This window comes from Cheilinus undulatus, linkage group 9, assembly GCF_018320785.1.
Source record: "Cheilinus undulatus linkage group 9, ASM1832078v1, whole genome shotgun sequence".
NCBI lineage: Eukaryota > Metazoa > Chordata > Actinopteri > Labriformes > Labridae > Cheilinus > Cheilinus undulatus.
The window spans coordinates 33,976,255-33,997,461 of record NC_054873.1 but is presented as its reverse complement, the minus strand read 5'-3'; the positions used below and the strand labels follow the sequence as shown (position 1 = coordinate 33,997,461).

Here is a 21,207-nt window from a genome sequence, read left to right as displayed (position 1 = left end):
GATTCATTTAACGTTTAACTGCATATTGCCTAATGTTTGCGCATTTTCTTTTGTGGTGTGGCATTATTTAAAAGGTTTACGTTGGATTCTGTTTTTGGTGTCCTACATTTTATGATATTAAAAATAAAAATGTACTTTTGAATACCTTTTATTACTTTTATTTTTTTCACAGAAAGTCCGAAAGCAGACCGAAGTCGGCGGAGGGCTCATTTTAAATGGGAATTCCGACGCTTAATGAGGAGCACCTGAATGCAGTCTAAAGACACCAAGGCCTTTAAGTGGTATTTTGGTTTGGTCTTCGTTGCTATGTTGGTAAACTGAACGAAACAAAATGCCAAGCTGTTTTAAAACGTATCCTTTGCAAGAATGGCCTTGACCTAAATAAACTGTCTACAATGAAATGAATAATAGTAATAACTGTAATTTTATATAGGCCGATTGTAAAAATCTTTTATGAAACCCTAAAGGCTAGTACTGCGATGTTGTCTATACAGGCCCTTTATTCTCAGCTCATGCCTCGAATGATTACTAAATGTCAATGGTTTATCAGTCTTCATGGATTATGACGTGAAGGATGTGGGAAAGGTTAAACAAATGGGATTAAACGGTATTTTTCAACAATAGTGATTTGCTTAACATAAGATATCTTTAAGACATAAAAATTAACAGAAGAGCTTCGACCTAAACACCTATGTATTTTGCGCATTCATTTCTGTCCATTCACTTATTTGTTAAATGTGTTTAGAATCGGAAGATGTCGTGTGACTGATACTTCCGGCCTTGTCTTACTTGTACCCTTCATCATATCCGTTCCGGGGATTTTTTTTTTTTTTTGTGTAACATTTGTTACGATTTCGCCACATGATGTCGCTGTCACTGTTGACTGTGCAGTGATTCAGAAATATCTAGAAATGTAATATGGGTTTTCATCATGATTATTACCTTAACTAACCCTTTCACCATCGTAGAATCAAAATTATGCACAAATATGCCTTAGGTAAATTATGAATTAGTTATAACAGAGTTATTTACAGTGCGGTGTGTATTGTTCAGCACATTTATTTTATAGTTTCCCTGAAGTTTAAGAATATTACCATTGTTCGACTGTTCTTAGTTAAAAAGAAGGGTGTGGAGAGTTAAAACAAACACTCACACAGTTAGGTGCAGAAGAATTACCAATATTGTTTTTGATTTTAGTCAGTCAGTTGAAAAGATAATTATAGGCTTTGTAATTAATTAATCACAATTAATCGTATATGTCCATAGTTTCAAACAGAGTGCATCAATGATAGGTTGTATAATAATAACAAAACAATCAGAAAGGACATGTTTCTGAATGACATCAAAACCTTTTATTGGCTTTTGAAAGAGAAGAAGTGGAGACTGAGGGCAGACGGTCCACTTAGCATAGTCAATCTAGGATAGAGACATTTATTCAAATAACACCATTACAAAAGAGCTAAAGAAAATTATGATATGAAATTACAAATCTTTGTAAAATGATATACTAAAACTTTATATTCCTACTGGAGTAAAACATTATTTTACAATACTATAGAGTAAGTTCTGGGCCTATATCCAGTTTTGAAACCACAGAAACTCAAACATTGTACGTTTGTCCTCCTGACACCCAAACTTTTGTTTTGAATGCTTTTTTAGATTCTCCACTTATTTGTGAATAATAAGACATGATCATTTGAAAGCTTTTCAAAATCCTTTCCCAAATCCACACAAATACTGCTAAATTACAGAAAATTCTTACCTGACATTTCTACAAAAAATCATACACATTTCAAAATTATCCGATTAAAGTGCCCAAAAGAGATAAATATTCCTCAGATGTTTCTGTGAAATTCTGTCATTTGCCTTGACGTTCCAATAAATATTCCTCCCCAAATGCCAACTACATTCCTAAAAAAAATTCAAGCAAATTTACAGATTCTTCTGCGAGATTCCTTGAAAATTAGAGAAAATTCCCCCAACATCACATACATACCTACAAATTCCAAAGGAAATTACACTAAAAAATTAATATCAAATGACCAAAATTCCCATTAAAATGCAAACATACCATGAAAAATACTTGAAATTGTCGAGCAAACTACGCAGATATTTCAAGGAAATTGCTTTGACATCAGTTGACCTTGTGGACATTATCTCTAAAATTCCTGTAGCTGAGATTCTTACTTTGTTGTAGGGAAGCCAAGACGTGATGTTCTCTTTTTCACATGCAGGTTCTTAAGAGGTTAAATTTGACCCTTATATTAAAGTAGCTACAAAAACAGCAGCCAGGCGAAACATCAATGAAATGGAAAAGGGTGAACACATCAAAATATAGGTCATGATTGGACTTATTGTCAGATCGTCATTGATTTGTGTTCATATTTCCTTTTGTCTTATTTTAAACACTTTTTTTTAAATGTCTAATTCACCGCAAATTTCTGAAATGAATCAAATATAAGCTCTGTCTGAATATTCACAAAAAGCTCCGTCTGTGTAAAATGTAAATAAAGACCATCTGCTCCGATATGTAAACAGCAGACAGACTCCACCTATCAGGGCGTCCCTGCCGTCTTAACCCGCCCCTTTTCCAGCGCTTGCTCTGCTCTCATTGGTCAGCGGCGAAAAATCCATCCCATATTATGACGCAGCCTCACCTCCTACCGGATGACGGACCGCCTACCGCAGCCAGGACAAAAACAATCGGCATCCCCTGAACACTACAGCAAAACAGGAGGACTTTAAGCAAAATTTAAACTAATAACAGCTTTTTTACTGACCCGGACACCACGGAGGGAGAGATGGTTTCTCCGGTCACAGTGGTGAGTATTAGCTTCGGAAGTATTTTAACAATTTAGCAGGAATAACAATGATAGCATGTTGAGCTACATGATAACACTTGTGAAGGTATAATAGTTTTCTAATTGTTTGTTTTACTGTATACTGATATGTGTTAACTTGGCGTTTATTGTGTTGTACCTTATATGTTATTAAGCTATAACATGCTAAAGTAAGTCTTCGAAGTCATAGTGCTTTCTTTCTGTCTATATAGGTGATGTTTTATTAACAATATGTAGGACTGTCTTCTCGCTAAATATAGCCTAGCTTGATATTCATTCAGTCATGGCCAGTCGACACTATCGTTGTTACTGTCAGCGTGTCACATCCATGGTATATTTAAATGTTCTTCTGTGTCGGTTCACGACTCTAAGAAGAAACTTTTATTTCAGAGGCTCTTTACTTGCCATCTTTGGCTTATTATGGCAGCAACTATTCACACGGTTTCTTCTCGATATTCCACGTAAAAAAAAGGACGATTCCTCAAATTTCCAAAGGCATTCCCTGACAAAAAGAAAAGCTATCACGTGACGACCTTTTTTGTCTTTTTTTTTCCTCTCATGTGCCCTCCAGTAACGCATGCGCAGAGCTGCTCTGCCTGCCTTACTGTGCAGTATCCGTGCCTTATACAGGCTCTGTTGTTTTGCCTGTCTTTTGACCACATAGCTGAGCATTGAACCACTAAGCAAACTAGCTCCTATGGCTAAAAACGGCATCTTCATTAATGATTTATACAACCCAAGCATCCTATTTCTTTGCAATGAAATTTTACTCCATTTGCAGGGGGCCATGAAGGATGGTGTGACTGTAACGTGGCCTTTAATAAACCCTGGTGTGAAGTCTGTTTGATCACTGTGTGAGGAGCCTGTTTAGAGGGATGCTTGACATACAGACTGGTTGCCTGAGAGATGCTGATGCTTGTGCGGGTTCTGGGAATGCTTGGCACCTCAGAATTACATTAAGGGGAAAGTAGAGCTGTCTGCGGTTAACGTGAGGTATCTGGATGTTAGACATTTTGGTGTTGTTCAATACCACATACTTTATTTAAAACCCAAGAGCTCACTGGTGGGCCGTGTGATTTTTTTCTTTTTTGGTATTTATTTAGATATTTTCAAAATGTCAAAAACCACCAGAAAGCTATGATTCTCAGGATTCTGACCATGTTAACTATTCCTGCATTAAAGCAGCAACAATTAATGCATATGTCAGGCTATACCCACACAAACAATAATGATAATAATCTTATTGGACTTTGAACCTGCTGACAGGTGTGTGCTGTATCCCAGAGATACAGCAAGAGACTCGATTTGCTTTTATCTTTATTATGATATAATTGCTATTTTTTTCTATATTGAAGCCCTAAGGGGAAATACACCCATAAAATTTATTGACTCTGTTTTGCAGTGATAGCCAGTACATTTTGGTTGATTTTTTGACATCTCAACTTGTTTATTTCACCATCTCTGGGTAATAATGCAACTTAGTTTTACTGTGACAACATGTTAATTTCTCAAAATCCAGAGAAAAAAAAACAGTAACTGATCACCATGAGAAAACAAGCATATAAAGAGGATAAGATCCCAAGAAAGCTGCAGAGAAAAGGGAAAAGGTCCGCACACTGCTCAGCACCCAATGAGTATTTTTATGTTACACAATAAAACACTGACTGGGATAAAATAAAGTAACGCTGTAAGAGCTGAACATTTTATGATGATTTTTTTTGTCCTGCATCTATAGAATCAGATTCAGCTTTATTGGCCAAGTATGCTTACACAACAAGGACTTTGACTCTGGTTAGCTTTGTTTTCAGTGTACAATACAAAAAATAAATAAAACTGAAAAATTAAAAATTAAGATTTGAATACGTACAAGCTCTTACAGTTTTTTCTAGTATATAGAAGTCTATGTGCATTGATAGTATGGTTGCAAGATGTGCAAGGATACTGACTAGACATGATCAGAAGAGTAATATATGTAAGGATGTGGGCAGATTTATACGAGGAAGATAAGATCATCTAGATAGTTGATTATTGCAAATGTGCATTTTACCACAGAGAACCTTCTTACAGTATTTGAGTTACAGTGAGCCGGCTAATTTGTTGCATCATCTGCGTATGGTAAATTGTTTGATTTAGTAATTAATATAGTAAATAGAGTAATCAGTGCAAATATGCATACGAGGTGAGGCATTTTACTGCAGTGATTTAAGTTACAGTAAAGAGTAGTAATGTGACGAGATCTCATGCCACGATATCTCACAAGATGGACCGGTACAAGTCATGGATTGAGGGGGAGGTCGGTCCTGACAATTCACTCATCGATATGTGCACACTTTGTTAATCTTTAATCCCAAGAACACAACCAAAATGTAATGAGTAATGTCCTTTTAGATATTCTGAAGATTTACTTTTTCATGGTCTCAAACTTGGTATTACTTAATTAAAACCATTAAGTACAAGCCAATGTGCTGAGTACAGAGCATGCGTGAACATAAATTCTTATAATTCCTATTGGTTCCTTCATGTGGAGAAGCACCATTCTGCACTGTAGGCATTGTCTTAAGTTGACCTGAAGTTATCCTCGGAGTTAAAGTAGCTGTAAGGAAAGACGTGTAATGCCGCATAGAAACAGCATTGTCATATGACTCACATTCCTGCTGTGCCTGCCAGTACCATACCAAGTTACAGTTCCCATCTGCCACACTGAGCACACAAGAGTTTGCAGGTCTTTTGTAGGTTTACCAGTATCATGTTTCTAGCACTTGGCTTGCTTATGACGCATGGCCAGGGGGTTATTTAGTTTGTCCGTGCCATGCTTTTGTTGCTTTATATTTGTTGCAGGTGCATTAGGACATAACATCTTGTTCCTTCCACTGGACAGCAGCTAGAAGATGAGTTCAGGCCCTGAAAAGTTAACAATAATCTAGATAAATATGAGAGCAGGGAAGTTGACTTGTCATGAGTTTGAATAGCATAGAGACCTTTAGTTCAAATTGACAGAAATAACAATGGTTTAACATTGTATCTTTGGATTTTCAAGTCCACATTAAGAAAGTAGGCCATTCTGTACAGTTACATATTAACAACAACCATATTACATGATAGTGAGCATGAATACAATCATTTACTTTGTTATCCTTTGCAAGAACCAGCTGCCAGCTGCTTCGGCTCCTTTTCAAACAGTCCTAGAAAGCAGTATAACACATCATTAATTTTGCTTGCATCTTAATGGAGGCAGTTTGTTCTGCTGTTTTATGCTGTCGACAACTGATTGCCATCATTCATGACTTATTGTTGTCGCCAAAGTCTACTCCACTGTACCCAAAGACAGGCTGATGCCTCAGCAAGAGGAGAGACGCATTAGAGAAAATCAAACAGAAATGTTTGAAATTTCCACCAGGTAACTGAGGCTCTATGATGTAATTACAACAGTTGATTTGGCAAACAGTAGACCATTAAACTAATTTAAGGCTCTGTCTTATTTTTGATTTGATTCATGTTGGAGATATGCATGAAAATTGTGCATAGAGATGTACTTCTTGGGGGGAAATTTGAAAGAGCAGCTTTTTGTTTGCTTCATGTCATGTTAAGTCTTGTTCTTTTTCTTCTCAGAACCCTTATCTGATTGTGTGTAGATACTGAAAGTTTACATGAAAAACAATGGAAACGGAAACTGGAAAGTATGGCTGAATTGTAGCATGAATAGCATCAAAGGTTATGGGAATTTACGACTTCCACCCACTTTCCTCCCTGGAATCTGTATTCACCCTATAAAACCCTGAATAGACTGTTTTTAGGGTTATTTTCCCACAAGTGAACAACAAGTGCCCATCAACCATTGAGCTTTAATATCAGTCACCCTTGTTATCTTATATCTCATACTGTCTGTTCAATGCTGCAGCTTGGAGTCATCCTTGAATTCAAGGTTGTAACAACAAAAATAAGTTGTGTTTCCTCGTGTCCCTAACTGTAAACACAGTTATAATATTGGATACGCTGGGAGTGCTGCCAGTGTGGCCTTAATGGGATAGATAGACTCATCAAATACTCTCACACACCCATATGTGTTATTCGACCAGCTTTAATCTTTATTTATGTCTCCATGTGTTTTTATGGAAGCACATCAATGCGAGGAGAGGAGTGCATTAGCCCACATCGTGCACCTCCAGTTAGTGAAGCTTCAGTGGAAAAATTCCTGTCATGCTATCTGGAAGTGGAAGAAGCTGATGCTATCTGAAATTGATATGTAAGCAGAAGGGAAAGGACTTTTTGTAAGTGTAGGCATATACTACAAGCTCTTTGACGCTCATCTCAGTCAAGTAAGGTCAGACTCACTCTTGGCACTGGAGATGATGGCAAACCTGTTATTCCCCTTATGTGACACATTGGGAGGTGCCAAAAAGTTAGTAACATGAATTTTAAAATGCCAGAAAGAAGACAGCAAAAAAGAAATGTACACTTAAGAGCCTCAACAGTGGCATGAGAGAAAGTCACAGATAAAGCCTCAACACTAGTTCAAATTTTGTGTGCCACAATACTTGTTACTAGGTATTATTAGTACCAACAGCTCCCTGTATGATATTTACTGCTATACTGGGTTCACAGTATTTCATTTAAAAATTAATTCAACCTTTATTTACATCTCGAGGAATCATTGAGAGCATGCTCTCATTTTCAGTGATGTCGAGAGTACAAAAACAAGATGAACAACACAAAAGGGTGATACAAATTTCAATGTAAGACAGTTACAACAATACAAAAATAAATATATTTATTAATGAATGTATATTATGGTAAGATTGCAAAATATAATTGCATATAATTATTTTGTGGGTTGTTCTGCTGCTGGGGGTTTGTCTTTCTTGTTGTGTTCTTCAGCTTGTGTTACAGTGCTTTGTCTTTTTTGTGATTCTGCTCATTGTCAAAGGGGGAAATATTGTGTACCATCTCATCTCATTATGTCCTGTTCTGTAGATTTGTTTTGGTCCATACTTTTTTTGGTGTTGTATGGAATGGTATGGTATGATCGGGTACAGCAGGGTAGGATACAGTATGGTTTGGTGTGGTATCATATTGTATCAAATCATGTCCTACCTTATCCTGTAGTTTTGCGATGATGAATATTGTGACATTAACAAATATCTAAATTTATCCTATCCTATCCTATCCTGTCATATCCTATCCTTTCCTTTCCTTTCCTTTCACTTTGCTTTGCATCACATTGTATTGGACTGCGTTGGATTGTATTGAATCCTATCCTATCCTATTCTATTCTGTCCTATGGGGTTTGTTTTTTAATATGGAGTTGCCCCCTTTTGCAGTTTTCATACCTCTTGGAAGGCTTGTTGGAGTGTTTCTTTGGGAATTTGTGCCAATTCACTCTGTAGAGCATTTCTGAGGTCAGGCACTGATATCGGACTGGCAATATTCGGTCCAGTTCATCCCAAAGGTTCTTGATTGGGTTGAGGTCAGGACTCTGTTTGAACCAGTCAAGTTCTTCCACACCAAACTCATCAAACCATGACTTTATAGTCCTTGCTTTGTGCACTGGGGGTGCAGTCATGTTGGAATTGAGAAGGGTCTTCCTTAAACTGTTGGGCAAAGTAGGAAGCATAGCATTTTCCAAAATGTCTTGGTATGTATTGCTGAAGCATTAAGATTGCCCTTCACTGGAAATAAAGGGGCCTAGCCCAAACCATGAAAACCAGCCCCATCCCTCCTCCACCAAACTTCATCGTTGGCACAATGCAGTCAGGCAGGTAATTTCTCCTGCAGACTCACCCATCAAACCAGACCATGATGATACAAGGATACGTTTTTCGAGGCCCTTTAAATGTACCTCTCATAGATATTTGGAGCTACTGTAATGCTGTTTTAGTCACTGTTGCATTTCAATTAATTATCAATTAGCCTGTATTATCATCTATTTTATCCTTTATCATCCATCTGAACATATCTGTAACCTAAAGTGAACATGTGGGCCAAATCCTGGTCATTTCCCTGTCTTTATAATACCAACCATCTCAGGTACATCAGATCAGAGCAGGTCAGTCCAACAGGTTCTGATCCCATACGGTAATTTAAGCATGCTATTTTGTTAAACAGTTGTGCAATCTGGGGGCCTCCCCTTCCTTCCTGTTTGAACTTGAGTGACCCCTTAAAAATCTGTCCCCACCTCCCCTTTCATCCTCACTCCTCCACCCGTTAATGCAGCTGTCACGTGAATGAACCTCACAAACTCTTCTCTACCCTGAAAGCTCCTTCCTCCGTGCTTCCTCTTGCCCTCTTTCCTCTGCCCTACTTAGCTGTTCTTTTCTTAATATTGCAATCAGCTTTTGTTTGCATCATTTTACCCCAGCAGAGAAGGTTTTATTAAAGGAGGTTCAAATTAGCAGTTGGAAATTATTAGTTTGGGCATCAAATCACAGCTCAGTCTTTTCAAGTGTTTCCATTATGCACTATTACCCCGTCTTCATCCTCCCCTCCCCTGTCTTACTCCTCATCCCCCTTCCTGTGATCTCAGCTCTATGAACCCTCACTCTTTACTTACTCTTGAATCAATCCCTCCTTTCTTCTCCCTCTTTGACCTCAAAGCTCTTTCTTCCGTTCAGCCTAGAAAGTGATTCTCAGTATCATAGGTGGGTGGTCACTCTAGCGGTGTTGTGAAACCTCTCTCTAGCCTTGTTTTCGTGTCTTAGTGACCCTGGTGGGCCTCATGTATTTGGACAGAAAGAAATATGACTGCTTTAACAGTTGGAGAGAAGAATTTGAGACTTCAGTAAGCTACACTTTCTCATGAGATACACAGAAGAAGGTAAATTAGAGGAGGCATAAAAAAAAAGAAGAGAAGAAAAAGGTTACAAGAAGTCAAAGCAGTGGAAGCTTTTTGCATTTCCTCTAAGACTTGCTGAGTTTCAGTTTAGCCACAAATCACGTGCATGTCTGACATACTGACGAAAACTAGTGACCAAAGAAAGCAAGCTAAAGCACGGCAGTGATCCAGTTTTAACCACATCCACTTATTTGCTGCTTGGTTCCCCTTTTTAGTAATTGAAGATATGTGACAGTTCACCTCAAATGCATAAAGTGCTGATTGTTCGGAGTTTTTTGCTTCCTGATGTATTGTTCAAGCCCTCTGCCTAGAAATAAAAGCCCTTTCAATACTAATATAGAGAGACAACAGTAGTACATTGTCTGACCCACTCAATGACTTCCTGTGTTTGCAGCCAGCAATGACTCAATTAAATGATCACTTATTTTAATCTGCTTTCAGGTCAAAAGTGAAGGCCCAAAGTTGGTGCCGTTCTTCAAAGCGACCTGCGTGTACTTTGTCCTGTGGCTGCCTACCTCGAGCCCCTCCTGGTTCAGCGCCCTCATCAAATGTTTGCCCATCTTCTGCCTGTGGGTTTTTTTACTAGCTCATGGCTTCAGCTTCCTAGGGGCTCACTCCAGTGCCCGCAAGATCTTGGCTGGTCTCATCTTTTCTGCTCTGGGTGATGCCTTTCTTATCTGGCAGGAGCAGGGCTACTTTGTCCACGGTGAGGAGATAACCTAACAGACACTTACTTGCTTTATTATAGCTTTTTCATCCACAAGTTTTACTGCATTCACATTTAAATCTATTGAAGGCTTTTTGACTTTTATCTTTGTAGTTTTGTTCTTCATTGTGGTTTGTCATTGGATCATTATTAAAAAGGGAAACAGAAAAAAGTTAAATAGAAATCAAAGAGACAAAGGCATGCAGCATCGTTGTTGTAAATACAGCACAGTTAAAAACATAACACCCATAAACCTTGACCTTACATTTTCACTGCAGTGACACAACTTTCCACTGAAATTAAGCACCATTACTATGTTTTTTGTTGCCCCAATTATAGGACTAACTTCAAAAAATGGGATGCTAATCTCACAAAGCCTTTGGCTTGTTTACAAGTTCCATGATCACCTGACTACTATTTCTTTGGTCTGTAACACATGTTGGGACTTGTGCAGCTGTCTCAGAGTTCTCACAGAGGATTTTGAAGAATAACAGATTAGCATAACACATTTTAGATCTGGCATTACTTCAAATTTGAAAGCAAATTGTGAATTGAATTGAACTATCCTTTCATTTCTGATAAGATGAGCTGATTAAGATATCAATCAGTCATTCAATCTTATTTATATATCCCAGTTCATAACAAGTGTTATCTTAAGACACGTCAAAAGAGCAGGTCTAGACTATACTCTTTGTTGTATTTGACAACATTTAGCAAAGCAGAAGTAGTAAGGAAAAGCCTCAGTTTCTGGCAGAAACCTCAAGCAGAGCCAGACTGTTGAACAGCTATCTGTTAAGACTGTTTTGGACTTTTAGAAAGACAAAAGGAACAAAAGTAGCAAACAGAGAAACAATAGCAGTAACAGTAACAGATAAAACAGATGTATGACTTTAGTGCAGTTACAGTGGTAGAAATATGCCTGGGATGAGAAGGAACAGCAAAGAAAAGCACATGCACTCTTTGAAATTTCTGGAACATTTCAAGCAATGTTGACCCTAAGTATTCCTGACATGCTTGTTCACATATGCACCTCACAGGAGGAGATTTTCACTGTTGAACAGGAGTGAAAGTGTCTCAGGGGCAGAGCATTATGTAAAAGGGCTATCAGTGCCACATATATTTAGACTAGGAGGCATGATATCCATATCAACAGTTATCAGCTTAAAAGGTAATTTTTGGTAATGGCAAATACAAAAATGCCCACTGATATACAACGGATATATTAGCAGTTAAATATAAGCCTATGGTGTCTATTAATATTGGCTGTCCACATGAATAAACTTGTGGAATTTTAGGCAGGACCAATAGACCTGCATCAGCTGAAGTCTTTTTCTTTGATCATCCGTATTTCGTAAACTTTAAAGTGTGTTTTAAGGGCTAAAGTTTCAGGTCTGAGCTTCATTTATATATTGATATCAAAATAGGCTAATGAATTTGATAATATCAAATAAACCAAGATAAAGGGGGAGCTTTCTGGGAGCCCAGCCAAATGGGGAGCCCATGATGGTGAGGAAAATCATGGTCCATTGTAAAGTTAATCTGTGATAACCATGTTTCATATTAAGTCTCAATAATAAACACTCTTATCAAAGAACCATATTAATGTTATTTATTGATGCTGTAGTAAAAAAATAACCTTTTTTCAAAATTTAAGCCTCTCTTCTTAAATCAGAATCACCTTTTCTTGGTAGAAAAAGAAGGAATTGAAATAATAATAATAAATAAATAAATTGGTAAATTGGTACAAAGAAGCAAACATGGGGTTAACATTGCAAAAATGGGTTAAGACAGGAAACAATGTGGTACAATGTGGAGCTAAAGTAGTGCAAAGGCATTAAAATTTTGCAAAAATTGGTAACAAGAGGCAAAAATGGGTTTAATGAGGAAAGAATATAGATAAATATGGGGAAACAGGGATGAAAAGGGGTTAAAAAGTGGCACAAATAAGTAACTTTGACATCAAAACCCAAATATAGCTTGACAAACCTTTATAGCTCCTCAGAGAGGTGACTGTTAGGCAGGTTGCTAGTACCAGTGCTACTGATTTAACATGCATGCATTGATATCATCAATAAATAAAGGGGTAGGGCCCATTCTCTGGGTTTTTCAGGGGCCCCGCCAATTCTGAAAGGGGGCCTGTGCATCCCTAATCTACAGTATATAGTTCCACAGCCCACCTCTTCTATCTATGCAAGGTGCAGGGAAGTGTACCGTGTCTGAGCATGGCACGGAGCACTCACACTGGCCAAACAAACTTGACTCTGTGGCTCAAGCATGCTTGGTTATGGTACTGATTGTCTAGTGTGAGTTCACCCTTACATGCGGTATGAGTGACTGAGTTGTAAACAGAAAAGAGTATGAAACAACTTAAGTACACACACCACTTCCAAACTACCCTGTCTAGTGAATTTTCCTGGCTATTTCTTGATGTGTTCTTGCATAAACTCTTGTGGAGTTGCCAGGAAAAATTCCAGGTGAAGATAGAATGAAAAATTTGTCTGAGTTCACACATACAGCTCAATTTAGAAATTTCCTTAAGTTTTCAGGTGTTTTGTCTGTCAAACTAGTGATTATAATCCTGCCATCAGTCTAACTTAATATTAACTCAGAAAATATCCCATGTTTGCATCAAGTCTTGCCACGTCTTCTGTATGACACTTTACATTAAAGAGGGGGTATTATACTTTTCCGATTTTTAAAACATAAATATAAAGTCACAATGTTGGGTGCCCATACTTCACGTATGCAAAGAGACAGCAGCAAAAACAAAGCATTTCAGACGGAGGTTGAAATAAGGGTTTTTCAGGACGCCAGTGTGAGAAACATGAGGAGTTTTTTTGAGCTGTAAACCATGTGAAGCTACTACGTGGGTATCAGAGAGATGGTGTAAAACCTTGAAAAAATGCACAATACCCCCTCTTTAAGGCTTTATTTTACCCTACAGATACTTTTGCAGCATTCTTCTTAAACTAACATTGTGTATTTATTGTCCACCAGGCCTCCTGATGTTCGCCATCACCCATATCCTCTACTCATCTGCCTTCGGGATGAAACCTCTGAATATGTCTGTTGGTCTGGTGATCTCTGTCGTGTCCTCGCTGAGCTACATGCTGCTCTATCCCTACCTGTCCGGCCCCTTCACCTACCTGGTGGCCGTCTACATCGCTCTGATCGGTTTCATGGGCTGGAGGGCCATGGCAGGGCTGCAGCTCGCCAACGACTTGTGGACCTGGACCAAGCTGTCAGCCTGCCTGGGCTCAGTTCTCTTTATGGTGTCAGACCTTACCATTGCCGTCAACAAGTTCTGCTTCCCTGTGCCCCACTCTCGCGCCATCATCATGGCCACCTACTATGCTGCTCAGATGCTGATCGCGCTGTCGGCGGTGGAGTGCCAGGACGTGGAGGTGGCCAGGAAGAGAACATGAGGTACCAGGGGTTCTGTAGCAACCGGCCACGGAGCTGGGAAGGTGGCAGCCGCGTTGCCTCTGGTCCTGAGTGACCATGGACACACTTCACTGCCAGATCCCCGACTCTCGACCCTCATCTCAGTGTGGCGCTTGCACACTGTAACCATAACTGGTCCACTATCACCCTAATGCCCTCCCTGCACAACAGTCTCACACCTGTCTTCTTACCACAAAGATATGCTAGTATTATCATCGATCCTTCATTCATCCTCTGATCTCTCAACCTAGTTACATGGAGACATGAGTAGTAATATTAACCTTCTATATATAGAGAGTATTATTTACTTTAATATTTTAATTTAAGGGGAGCATGTCACTTGGGATGTGTTAAGTGTGTATGGGAGAGTGATTGTGAGTGTACATAGATGTGTCTGATTGAAAAACACCCTTACCTCGCCTTCCACAGTCCAATCACACATCTACTGAAAATGCTCCAATCTGCAATTCAACTTTGCTTTTTTTGTTGCCTGAGACCTTGTTAAAAAGGGAGGGTTTTATATTTTTAGTGCCCATGTTTGACTTTTTCTACTGCTATGTCTTTATCTGGATTCAAGGATGAAAATCCACACCTGTTTTTATTGTTTTTAGTCCCTTGTATTTCAGTCACAACAACCACACTGCCTTTATTCACTCCACTGTCTGACATCCTGTACTACAAGACTATCTGGATGAATGAATTAGGTTGCCCTCGAATAAGAGACTAGAAGAGTTACACAGTGGGACGGCAAAGCATGTAGGGAAAGGTGCGTGACAACCACGAGTAATGTGTATTGTATTTTTTAACACTTGTGAGAGTTTTTTGTGTCTCTCTGCTGTCACAAAGAGAGCACAGTAAACACTGGAGTCACAGCAGATCACTGTACATGTTATATCCTGCTGTACAGTGCACATTTAGGTGTTTAAAGTGTTTGTCCTGCCACGTTTCCCTCTCACACCTGACACCCCCTGCTGCTTCACTTATTAGGAAAAGTCCACAGGGGTTCTTATTGCCTGACTGCATCAGCCGACTCGCGCCGTCGTCGGCCTGGGACCACGTTATGAAGACTGAAAAGAAAGAAAGGGCTATGTAACTGGCTGGAGTCTCTCTGTGTATCAACTCCGTCTAAGTGTGTGTTTGTGTGTGTAACTGGGCCGTTAGAAGACATTCACTCATCCGAAACCATACCCACACAAACATGCGCAGGGAAAACACGCACATTGCCTCAGAGGCAGCATGACTGAAAAATAAGAAAAGGGAGAGAGATGAGGGAACTGGCTTGTCATGTGAGGGAACAGTTATCCCATTATTTCCAATAATTCTGTCACAGGACACTTCATCAGCTTTAATCCTATAAAATCCACCGCAGTTAATCCGTGACAGGTTGGCTGATATTTTGTCTTTCATCTATCACATTTTTCTCTCCTCATCTTTCATTAGTTTCAACTCAGACTGAGTGTCTTACTGAGTGAACTCTTTCTTATTGTGTCTGCATGTTTTTGTGTTTTGTGAGTGAGAGTTTACTGAAATGCTGTTTGTTTGTGTACCTGTGACAAATCGGAACCAACTCAAGGCCAGAAATGCTGTGAACTATCTTAGTACGAGTAGTTGTAACTCTACTGGGTATAATGTATTCTCACAAGCTCTTAAAACAACTGTATTCTCCTTCACATCTTAAATTTCTTACTTCTTTTTGTCTTTTACAGCATGTCCTGAATTTTGTTTTCAGATACAGATGACATTTTAAAGCTCCTGTGAGGAATTTCTGTGTAATTTGGCTCCCCTAAAGTTTTGCTTTTAGCATCCAATCATCTGGCTTTCTTTTCACAGTCAGATGTATCACTCATTGAGTGTGTTTGCTGTGGAAAATTAAGAAAAAGGCAGGGTGCTGTTGATCACATTGTCTGACACCTATAGTGGTTTCCTCATAATGGGCACTGGGGATCTTTCCCTCCATGGAGGAAAGAAAGCCTACTTAAACTTAGTGAACTTAATAACATAATGTTTACAGAATGCCTGGTAGTCTGCCAGCCAGAAGTTGATGAAGCACAAGCTCTTATACTCAAGTAAAAGTACAGTTACTTTGGTTAAAATTTACTTTAGTAGAAGTAAAAGTACTGTTCTATAAATCTACTTAAGTAAAAGGTAGATCATTCAAACTTTACTCAAAGTACTGAGTAGCTAATGTTGATGTTGTAGGCAAAAAGCTCGGACTTTGTTTAGTCCGGACTTTCTCGGCTTTAACTGCTTATTTTTTACTCAATACTTGATGCTTTTTAAAATGTAGTACAGTGCAATAGTTTTCCCCAAACATACTCAAGTAAAAGTAAAAATTATGGTTCTAAAAACTACTAAAAAAGTACTAGCACACAAAAAAAGCTACACAATCACAGTAATTCAAGTAAACATAATTACTTACTTTCAAACCCTGTTGTCAGCACTGATAAAAAAAATGGGTCCAAAATTGGACTGATTTATTTCAGTGGGAATATTTATACTTCCTTGTCAAGGCCACTCATCAAAGGGGAAAAGAGTAAAGCTTTCTGGTTCCCTGTAGGTCATGGATGGGCCATCCTAAATTTAAGCAATTTAAGCAATTTTACACCAAATACCCATTATTTCTTATCAAAACAAAATTACACATTTTATATAGTGTCAACTGTTGCAAAAACTAAACCCTCTCTCTAAAAAGGTATGAGGTATTAATCTGGGCCGACCTGTTCATGGCTACAGGGTGCTGGCCAAATGGAAGTGTATGCAAGCCCAGTTGGGTGATCTGAAGTTTCTCACTTATTGTTTGTCTGAAGTTTCCCAGCTGCACCTCAGACACTTCCATTAGCAGTCTGTTGATAACCTTTTAAGAACACAAAGATGTGTAGCCCTTTAGGTGACTGAGTGACCTTTGACACTGCTGTGGCCTAACAGACTGTAAAGATACTTAGCAATTGTCATCATTACTGGCAATAATTATCCTCTCTTAACCTAACAGAGTGTTTATTAAGTTAAAAATTATCATGTTGCTGTTTCTGTTAGCTTGTCATGGTAATTGCCATGTGCTACGTGGCAATTACCATGTGCTACGTCAGCAAGTCTGCTAGCACTAACGTGCTAGCAGGCTTGCTGACAGAACTAGCTGGACCTCTGAAGCCATTTTTTTTGCCACTTTCAATCTATTTTCGCTACGTTTCAACCCTATCTCACAACTTTAGTGTACCTACTTTGCTACTATTTTGCCACTCGTTGCTGATTTTTTGCCTGTTTTTGCCCCTTTTCGACACCTTTTGACTCGTTTTTACAACTTTTTACTGCTTTTCACCATTTTTCCCCTATTTTTGCTTTTTTAATCCATTGTTGCCACCTTTATCCCATTTTTGCTTCTTTGAACCCATTTTTGCTACTCTGTAACCACTCTTTACTACTCTATTTCTGCCAAGTTCCACAAGTTTTCAGCCATTTTTGCAAAGTTTCACATTTTTTGTCTCATTTTGTAATTATTTAATTGTTGTCCACTTAGCTACTTCAGTTCCCTTTATTTTCTGGCATCCAAACATTTGTTCACATCATGTGTTATCTATGAAGTCTGACATCACTTTCCAAAAAATTGTTTAGTCAGTGTGCCCATTCAAATTATAAACATTACCAGGTAGAGGTAGATCTGTTTTAAGAAAGGGGTTTACATTTTTTTAAAAGGCTATATTTTACTACAGCATAAATTAACTTATTAGCGGGCCATGATTTTCCTCGCCTCCATTGGCCGTCTAGTTTGGCTGGGCCCCAGAAAGCTCCCCCACTTTTTCCCTCTTATGGGCAGCATTGTGTGCTAGCGTTGAGCTAGCCACTGTGTAAAACAGACACTTCCCTCCTTCATCCTCATGGTCTTTATTGCTTTCAGTCTCTTTCAAAACCAGTGAAAACTCCTCACATGAGCTTTAAGGTAGTATTTCATTTAGTAAAGCATATTCAGATTGTGTTTTATCCAATCAATGGGTTTAATTTGACCTTTATAGTGAGCATAAATGTTTGTAGAAATGCCCGATGTTACTATACGCACAAATAATACAAGTGTACAGTATGTCACTGGCTTTATGATTAATACCACTAACAGTTTGTATTTGGGAGAGGAACTCAGTTTTATTACAAATGTACTCCAGCATTTGAAAGTATTAATGTTTAATCTTCTCGTCCGCATGCACCTTAACCTTAAATATTGTGCTGTATATAAAACAACCAGGCATGGAAAAGAAGCAGACCCATGTTATGGGTTCATTTTTCTGGGTCAATGACCTCCTAAAGCTGTCAGTAATGCACCCACATGCACACAAAAACACACATAAAAATGTGTTTATGCACCACATCAGCCACCAGGAACGATCTGCAGGCAGACCATGGTGTTGACCTTCATAAAGCCTTCTTTCTTGAACATCAGCAGAAGCATGAAATCGTATTTTTGACCAGAAAAGACACTCGGCTCAGGCTTCTATTCTTGGTAGTTCCTCATCCTCCTTTCCACCAGTCAGCGCTACATTTCTGCTTTGTCAGTCCGAGGTGTTACATCAGTGCGTCTGTGTGAACGTCCATCTTTTGTTCTTTTTTTTTTTTCAACAAGTCCAACAATCATCCCTGCAAAGCCTTCTCCTTCTGCAGGCATGCATTAGTGTGCTTATGCCATCTTAAAGCAGAGTTTAGTGGAGACATGCTGGTTTACATGACTGACTCTTGTATGCACTCTAAAGTAAAACTATGAGGAAGGGATGAAAGTCAAGCCGACTTACTCATCCTCACTATGTGGGCAATCTACAGTATGTAGGCACTACTTTTTTTGTCTGCTGCCACATAAAACCTCCTGACTTTTGTTCCTACTGCTCTGGTGGCTACAGGCCAAAGACAGGCTTTACTTCAAGTATTTCTGAGAATAGTTCTACTGGCCAACCCACATTTTGGAAAATCTCCATGAGCCTGTAGCCTGTGAAGTAAGAAATAACCTCAAATGCCATGTTGAACAAGGAATTTGTTTGTCATTATGGAGCAATGTTGTCAAAAATGATACAATCTCTCTTATTTTAATGATCTATTGTATTGAAAGGTACTAAAGCTTTAAAAAACATTAGACAGGCGCATAGGAAATGAAGGTATTCATAAAAAAGGTGCAGGCAAACTGCCTAAATTACACAGAAAACTGTCACTATGTTCTTGTGCAATTTAGCTAAAAGTTGCCGACAATTATTGGGTGCCTAGGAACTCTAAAGTCTGAATCCTGGTATTGTGACAACCTTATGCTTAACCATTCCAATAATAATCCTGCTATCCCCTCTTTCCTGTCTTTTGTCACAAATGACCAAATCTGAAGCATAATAGAACTCATATCATAAAGAACAAGTTGTTAGTGTTAGAGTCCGTCTCATATATCAAACCACCTTTTGTTTTGCATGACACCCTAGCCCCCCCCCCCCCCCAGCTTTCCACAGAGGAAGGAGGTTATTGTTGAGCGATACTGTAGCTGGAATGAGTTGAGGAGGTGAAATATGACACACAAGGGAAGAGTCCCTTTCCATCCAGCCTGCGAGCTGTCATCCTGCCCCCCCCACCCCCCCTCACAGATGGCGGGCCAGCAGGCGCATCACTTTACCTCGGCCTGTCAACAACCCTGTTGTTCTGAGCTTTGTGCGTGCAGACAAAAGGGGACCTGAGAGAGCCGAGGGAGGCCAGGTTAGTCTGGCCTGAGCTGTGAGTAATGAGCTGGTGGCTGTTACAGTAGAGAGAAGGAGTCTGCACTTTTCTTTCATTTCGAGTTTTCTTTCTTTTTGCTGTTACTTCATTTTGCTGTTCATGTGCTGTGCGGCATTCAAAACAAAAAAAGCTATTTGTACTCATGCATGAAAAGTAGTACTTCACTACACACCCTGGGGTTTTATGGCTGCAATTGACAGTCCTCCAGCATCAGTATGAGCCTGTGAGAAGTATGTAGAAATAATGCAATTTCTTCTTTGTTATATTCATCAAAACTGCACTTTTCCACACCTAGAGTAAGGCCAGTCAATCTCTCTTTGAAGCTAGTAGCTGAAGTATTTAAGAAAAAGGATTATTGTGTTCTCTTTTCTATTAAATATATGCTCTTTCTTTCTTGAATAGTGAAACCAGAAGCTAATGTTTTGATGTTGAGGGCTGAAGGAGAAGAAAGTGCTGCATTAATGCATGAGAGAAGCTCAAAAAGGCATTCATTGCCCTTGAAGTGTTTCAACCTTTATGTATACATTCTTTAAGTGTTATCCTTTAATTTGTAAAAAGAAAATAAAGATGCCCTGGATTTATTTTGCCTGTCAGCGTGGAAAAAGCTGGGTTTGTTTTCCACTTATTCCTTTATTTTACATTGAAGGCCCACACAATGCGTCATTTTCTGAGCATTTTTTTTTATCCTAAGATATACTTTACCTTTATGTCCTTGATTTCACTTAGTGATTGATTTCTTTCATGACTGTAGAGATGACATAGTTTTATTTGCTGTAGTGAAACTGCTATGAATGTGAATATCTATTGGACAAATAAATGCAATTGCAATGCAACTTTAGCACGGCATGTTTTTGTCTTTTTCTTTATTTGTTCCCTAAATCAAATTGTGCTCTTTTGCAAATGTCAGCTGATATTTCTAAATGTTTTGTGTTTCTCCAGAAGCTGTTGGCCCTCAGCTGCTAAAGAACCACTAAAGGCGGAAAGGACTGGAGGACAACAGAGTGCTCTGTTCTAGTAACTGCTGCTGCTCTATTGTCGGTAGAAAAATATGCTTTCAACGGGCTTTGACCCTGTGGGAACTCACAAACTCCAATAACAAAGCTTAATGTTGCTCCTCATATTCACCCTGCCTTGCTATCAAAGTTATTTTTTATTTCAAAAAAGCATTGGCACAAACACATCTTAGAGTTTAATTCTGCAGGAATCGTGCCAGTTCTCTCAAAAGGCTTCCCATTCATTCACAGCCAAGGTCTATCCATCAAAGAACTCCAGTCTTTTAAGAAGTAAAGCAAATCTGTCATGACTTTTATTAAAAGAAAAACAGCCTTGGTGGAACTTTGAATAATTCATCTGAATCACTTATCTTAGTGTTGCTTCATTCATGTTATTTATTATAGAACCACTGAATAGATTTTTATCATGTTTTTTAGGTTTATTCCTAAAAATAAAATATGACAAACGTCAGAAAAGCAATCATGCCATTTCCTTTAAGTGCAGCAGTCTTTAATTCCTGTCAGACACCTCATCTGACTATTCAGGCCTTCACTTCAAACTACTTCCACCTTATTGTGCTTCAACCAAAGCAGCGAGGAGGTGGAAGGTTCCAGTGACGTTGGTTTTGTGCCTGTTGGTGCTTAATTGATTTGAACCTGGCAACCTAA

The 21,207-nt window shown here is 38.8% G+C and overlaps 1 protein-coding gene across 1 annotated transcript; it reads left to right on the top strand.

Moving 5' to 3' along the window:
- Nucleotides 1–2,702: 2,702 nt before the first annotated feature.
- Nucleotides 2,703–20,374, top strand: tmem86a (transmembrane protein 86A). Its single transcript, XM_041795820.1, has 3 exons — nucleotides 2,703–2,822; nucleotides 10,111–10,375; nucleotides 13,373–20,374. Exons 1-3 carry the CDS (start codon nucleotides 2,802–2,804, stop codon nucleotides 13,798–13,800), a joined length of 714 nt encoding a protein of 237 aa, XP_041651754.1. The 5' UTR covers nucleotides 2,703–2,801; the 3' UTR covers nucleotides 13,801–20,374.
- Nucleotides 20,375–21,207: the final 833 nt, after the last annotated feature.

Coding starts and splice junctions, on each gene's coding strand:
- tmem86a (XM_041795820.1), top strand. CDS start 2,802: ATGGTTTCTCCGGTCACAGTG. Junction 2,823..10,110: donor TGGTTTCTCCGGTCACAGTG/GTGAGTATTAGC, acceptor ATCTGCTTTCAG/GTCAAAAGTGAAGGCCCAAA. Junction 10,376..13,372: donor GCAGGGCTACTTTGTCCACG/GTGAGGAGATAA, acceptor ATTGTCCACCAG/GCCTCCTGATGTTCGCCATC.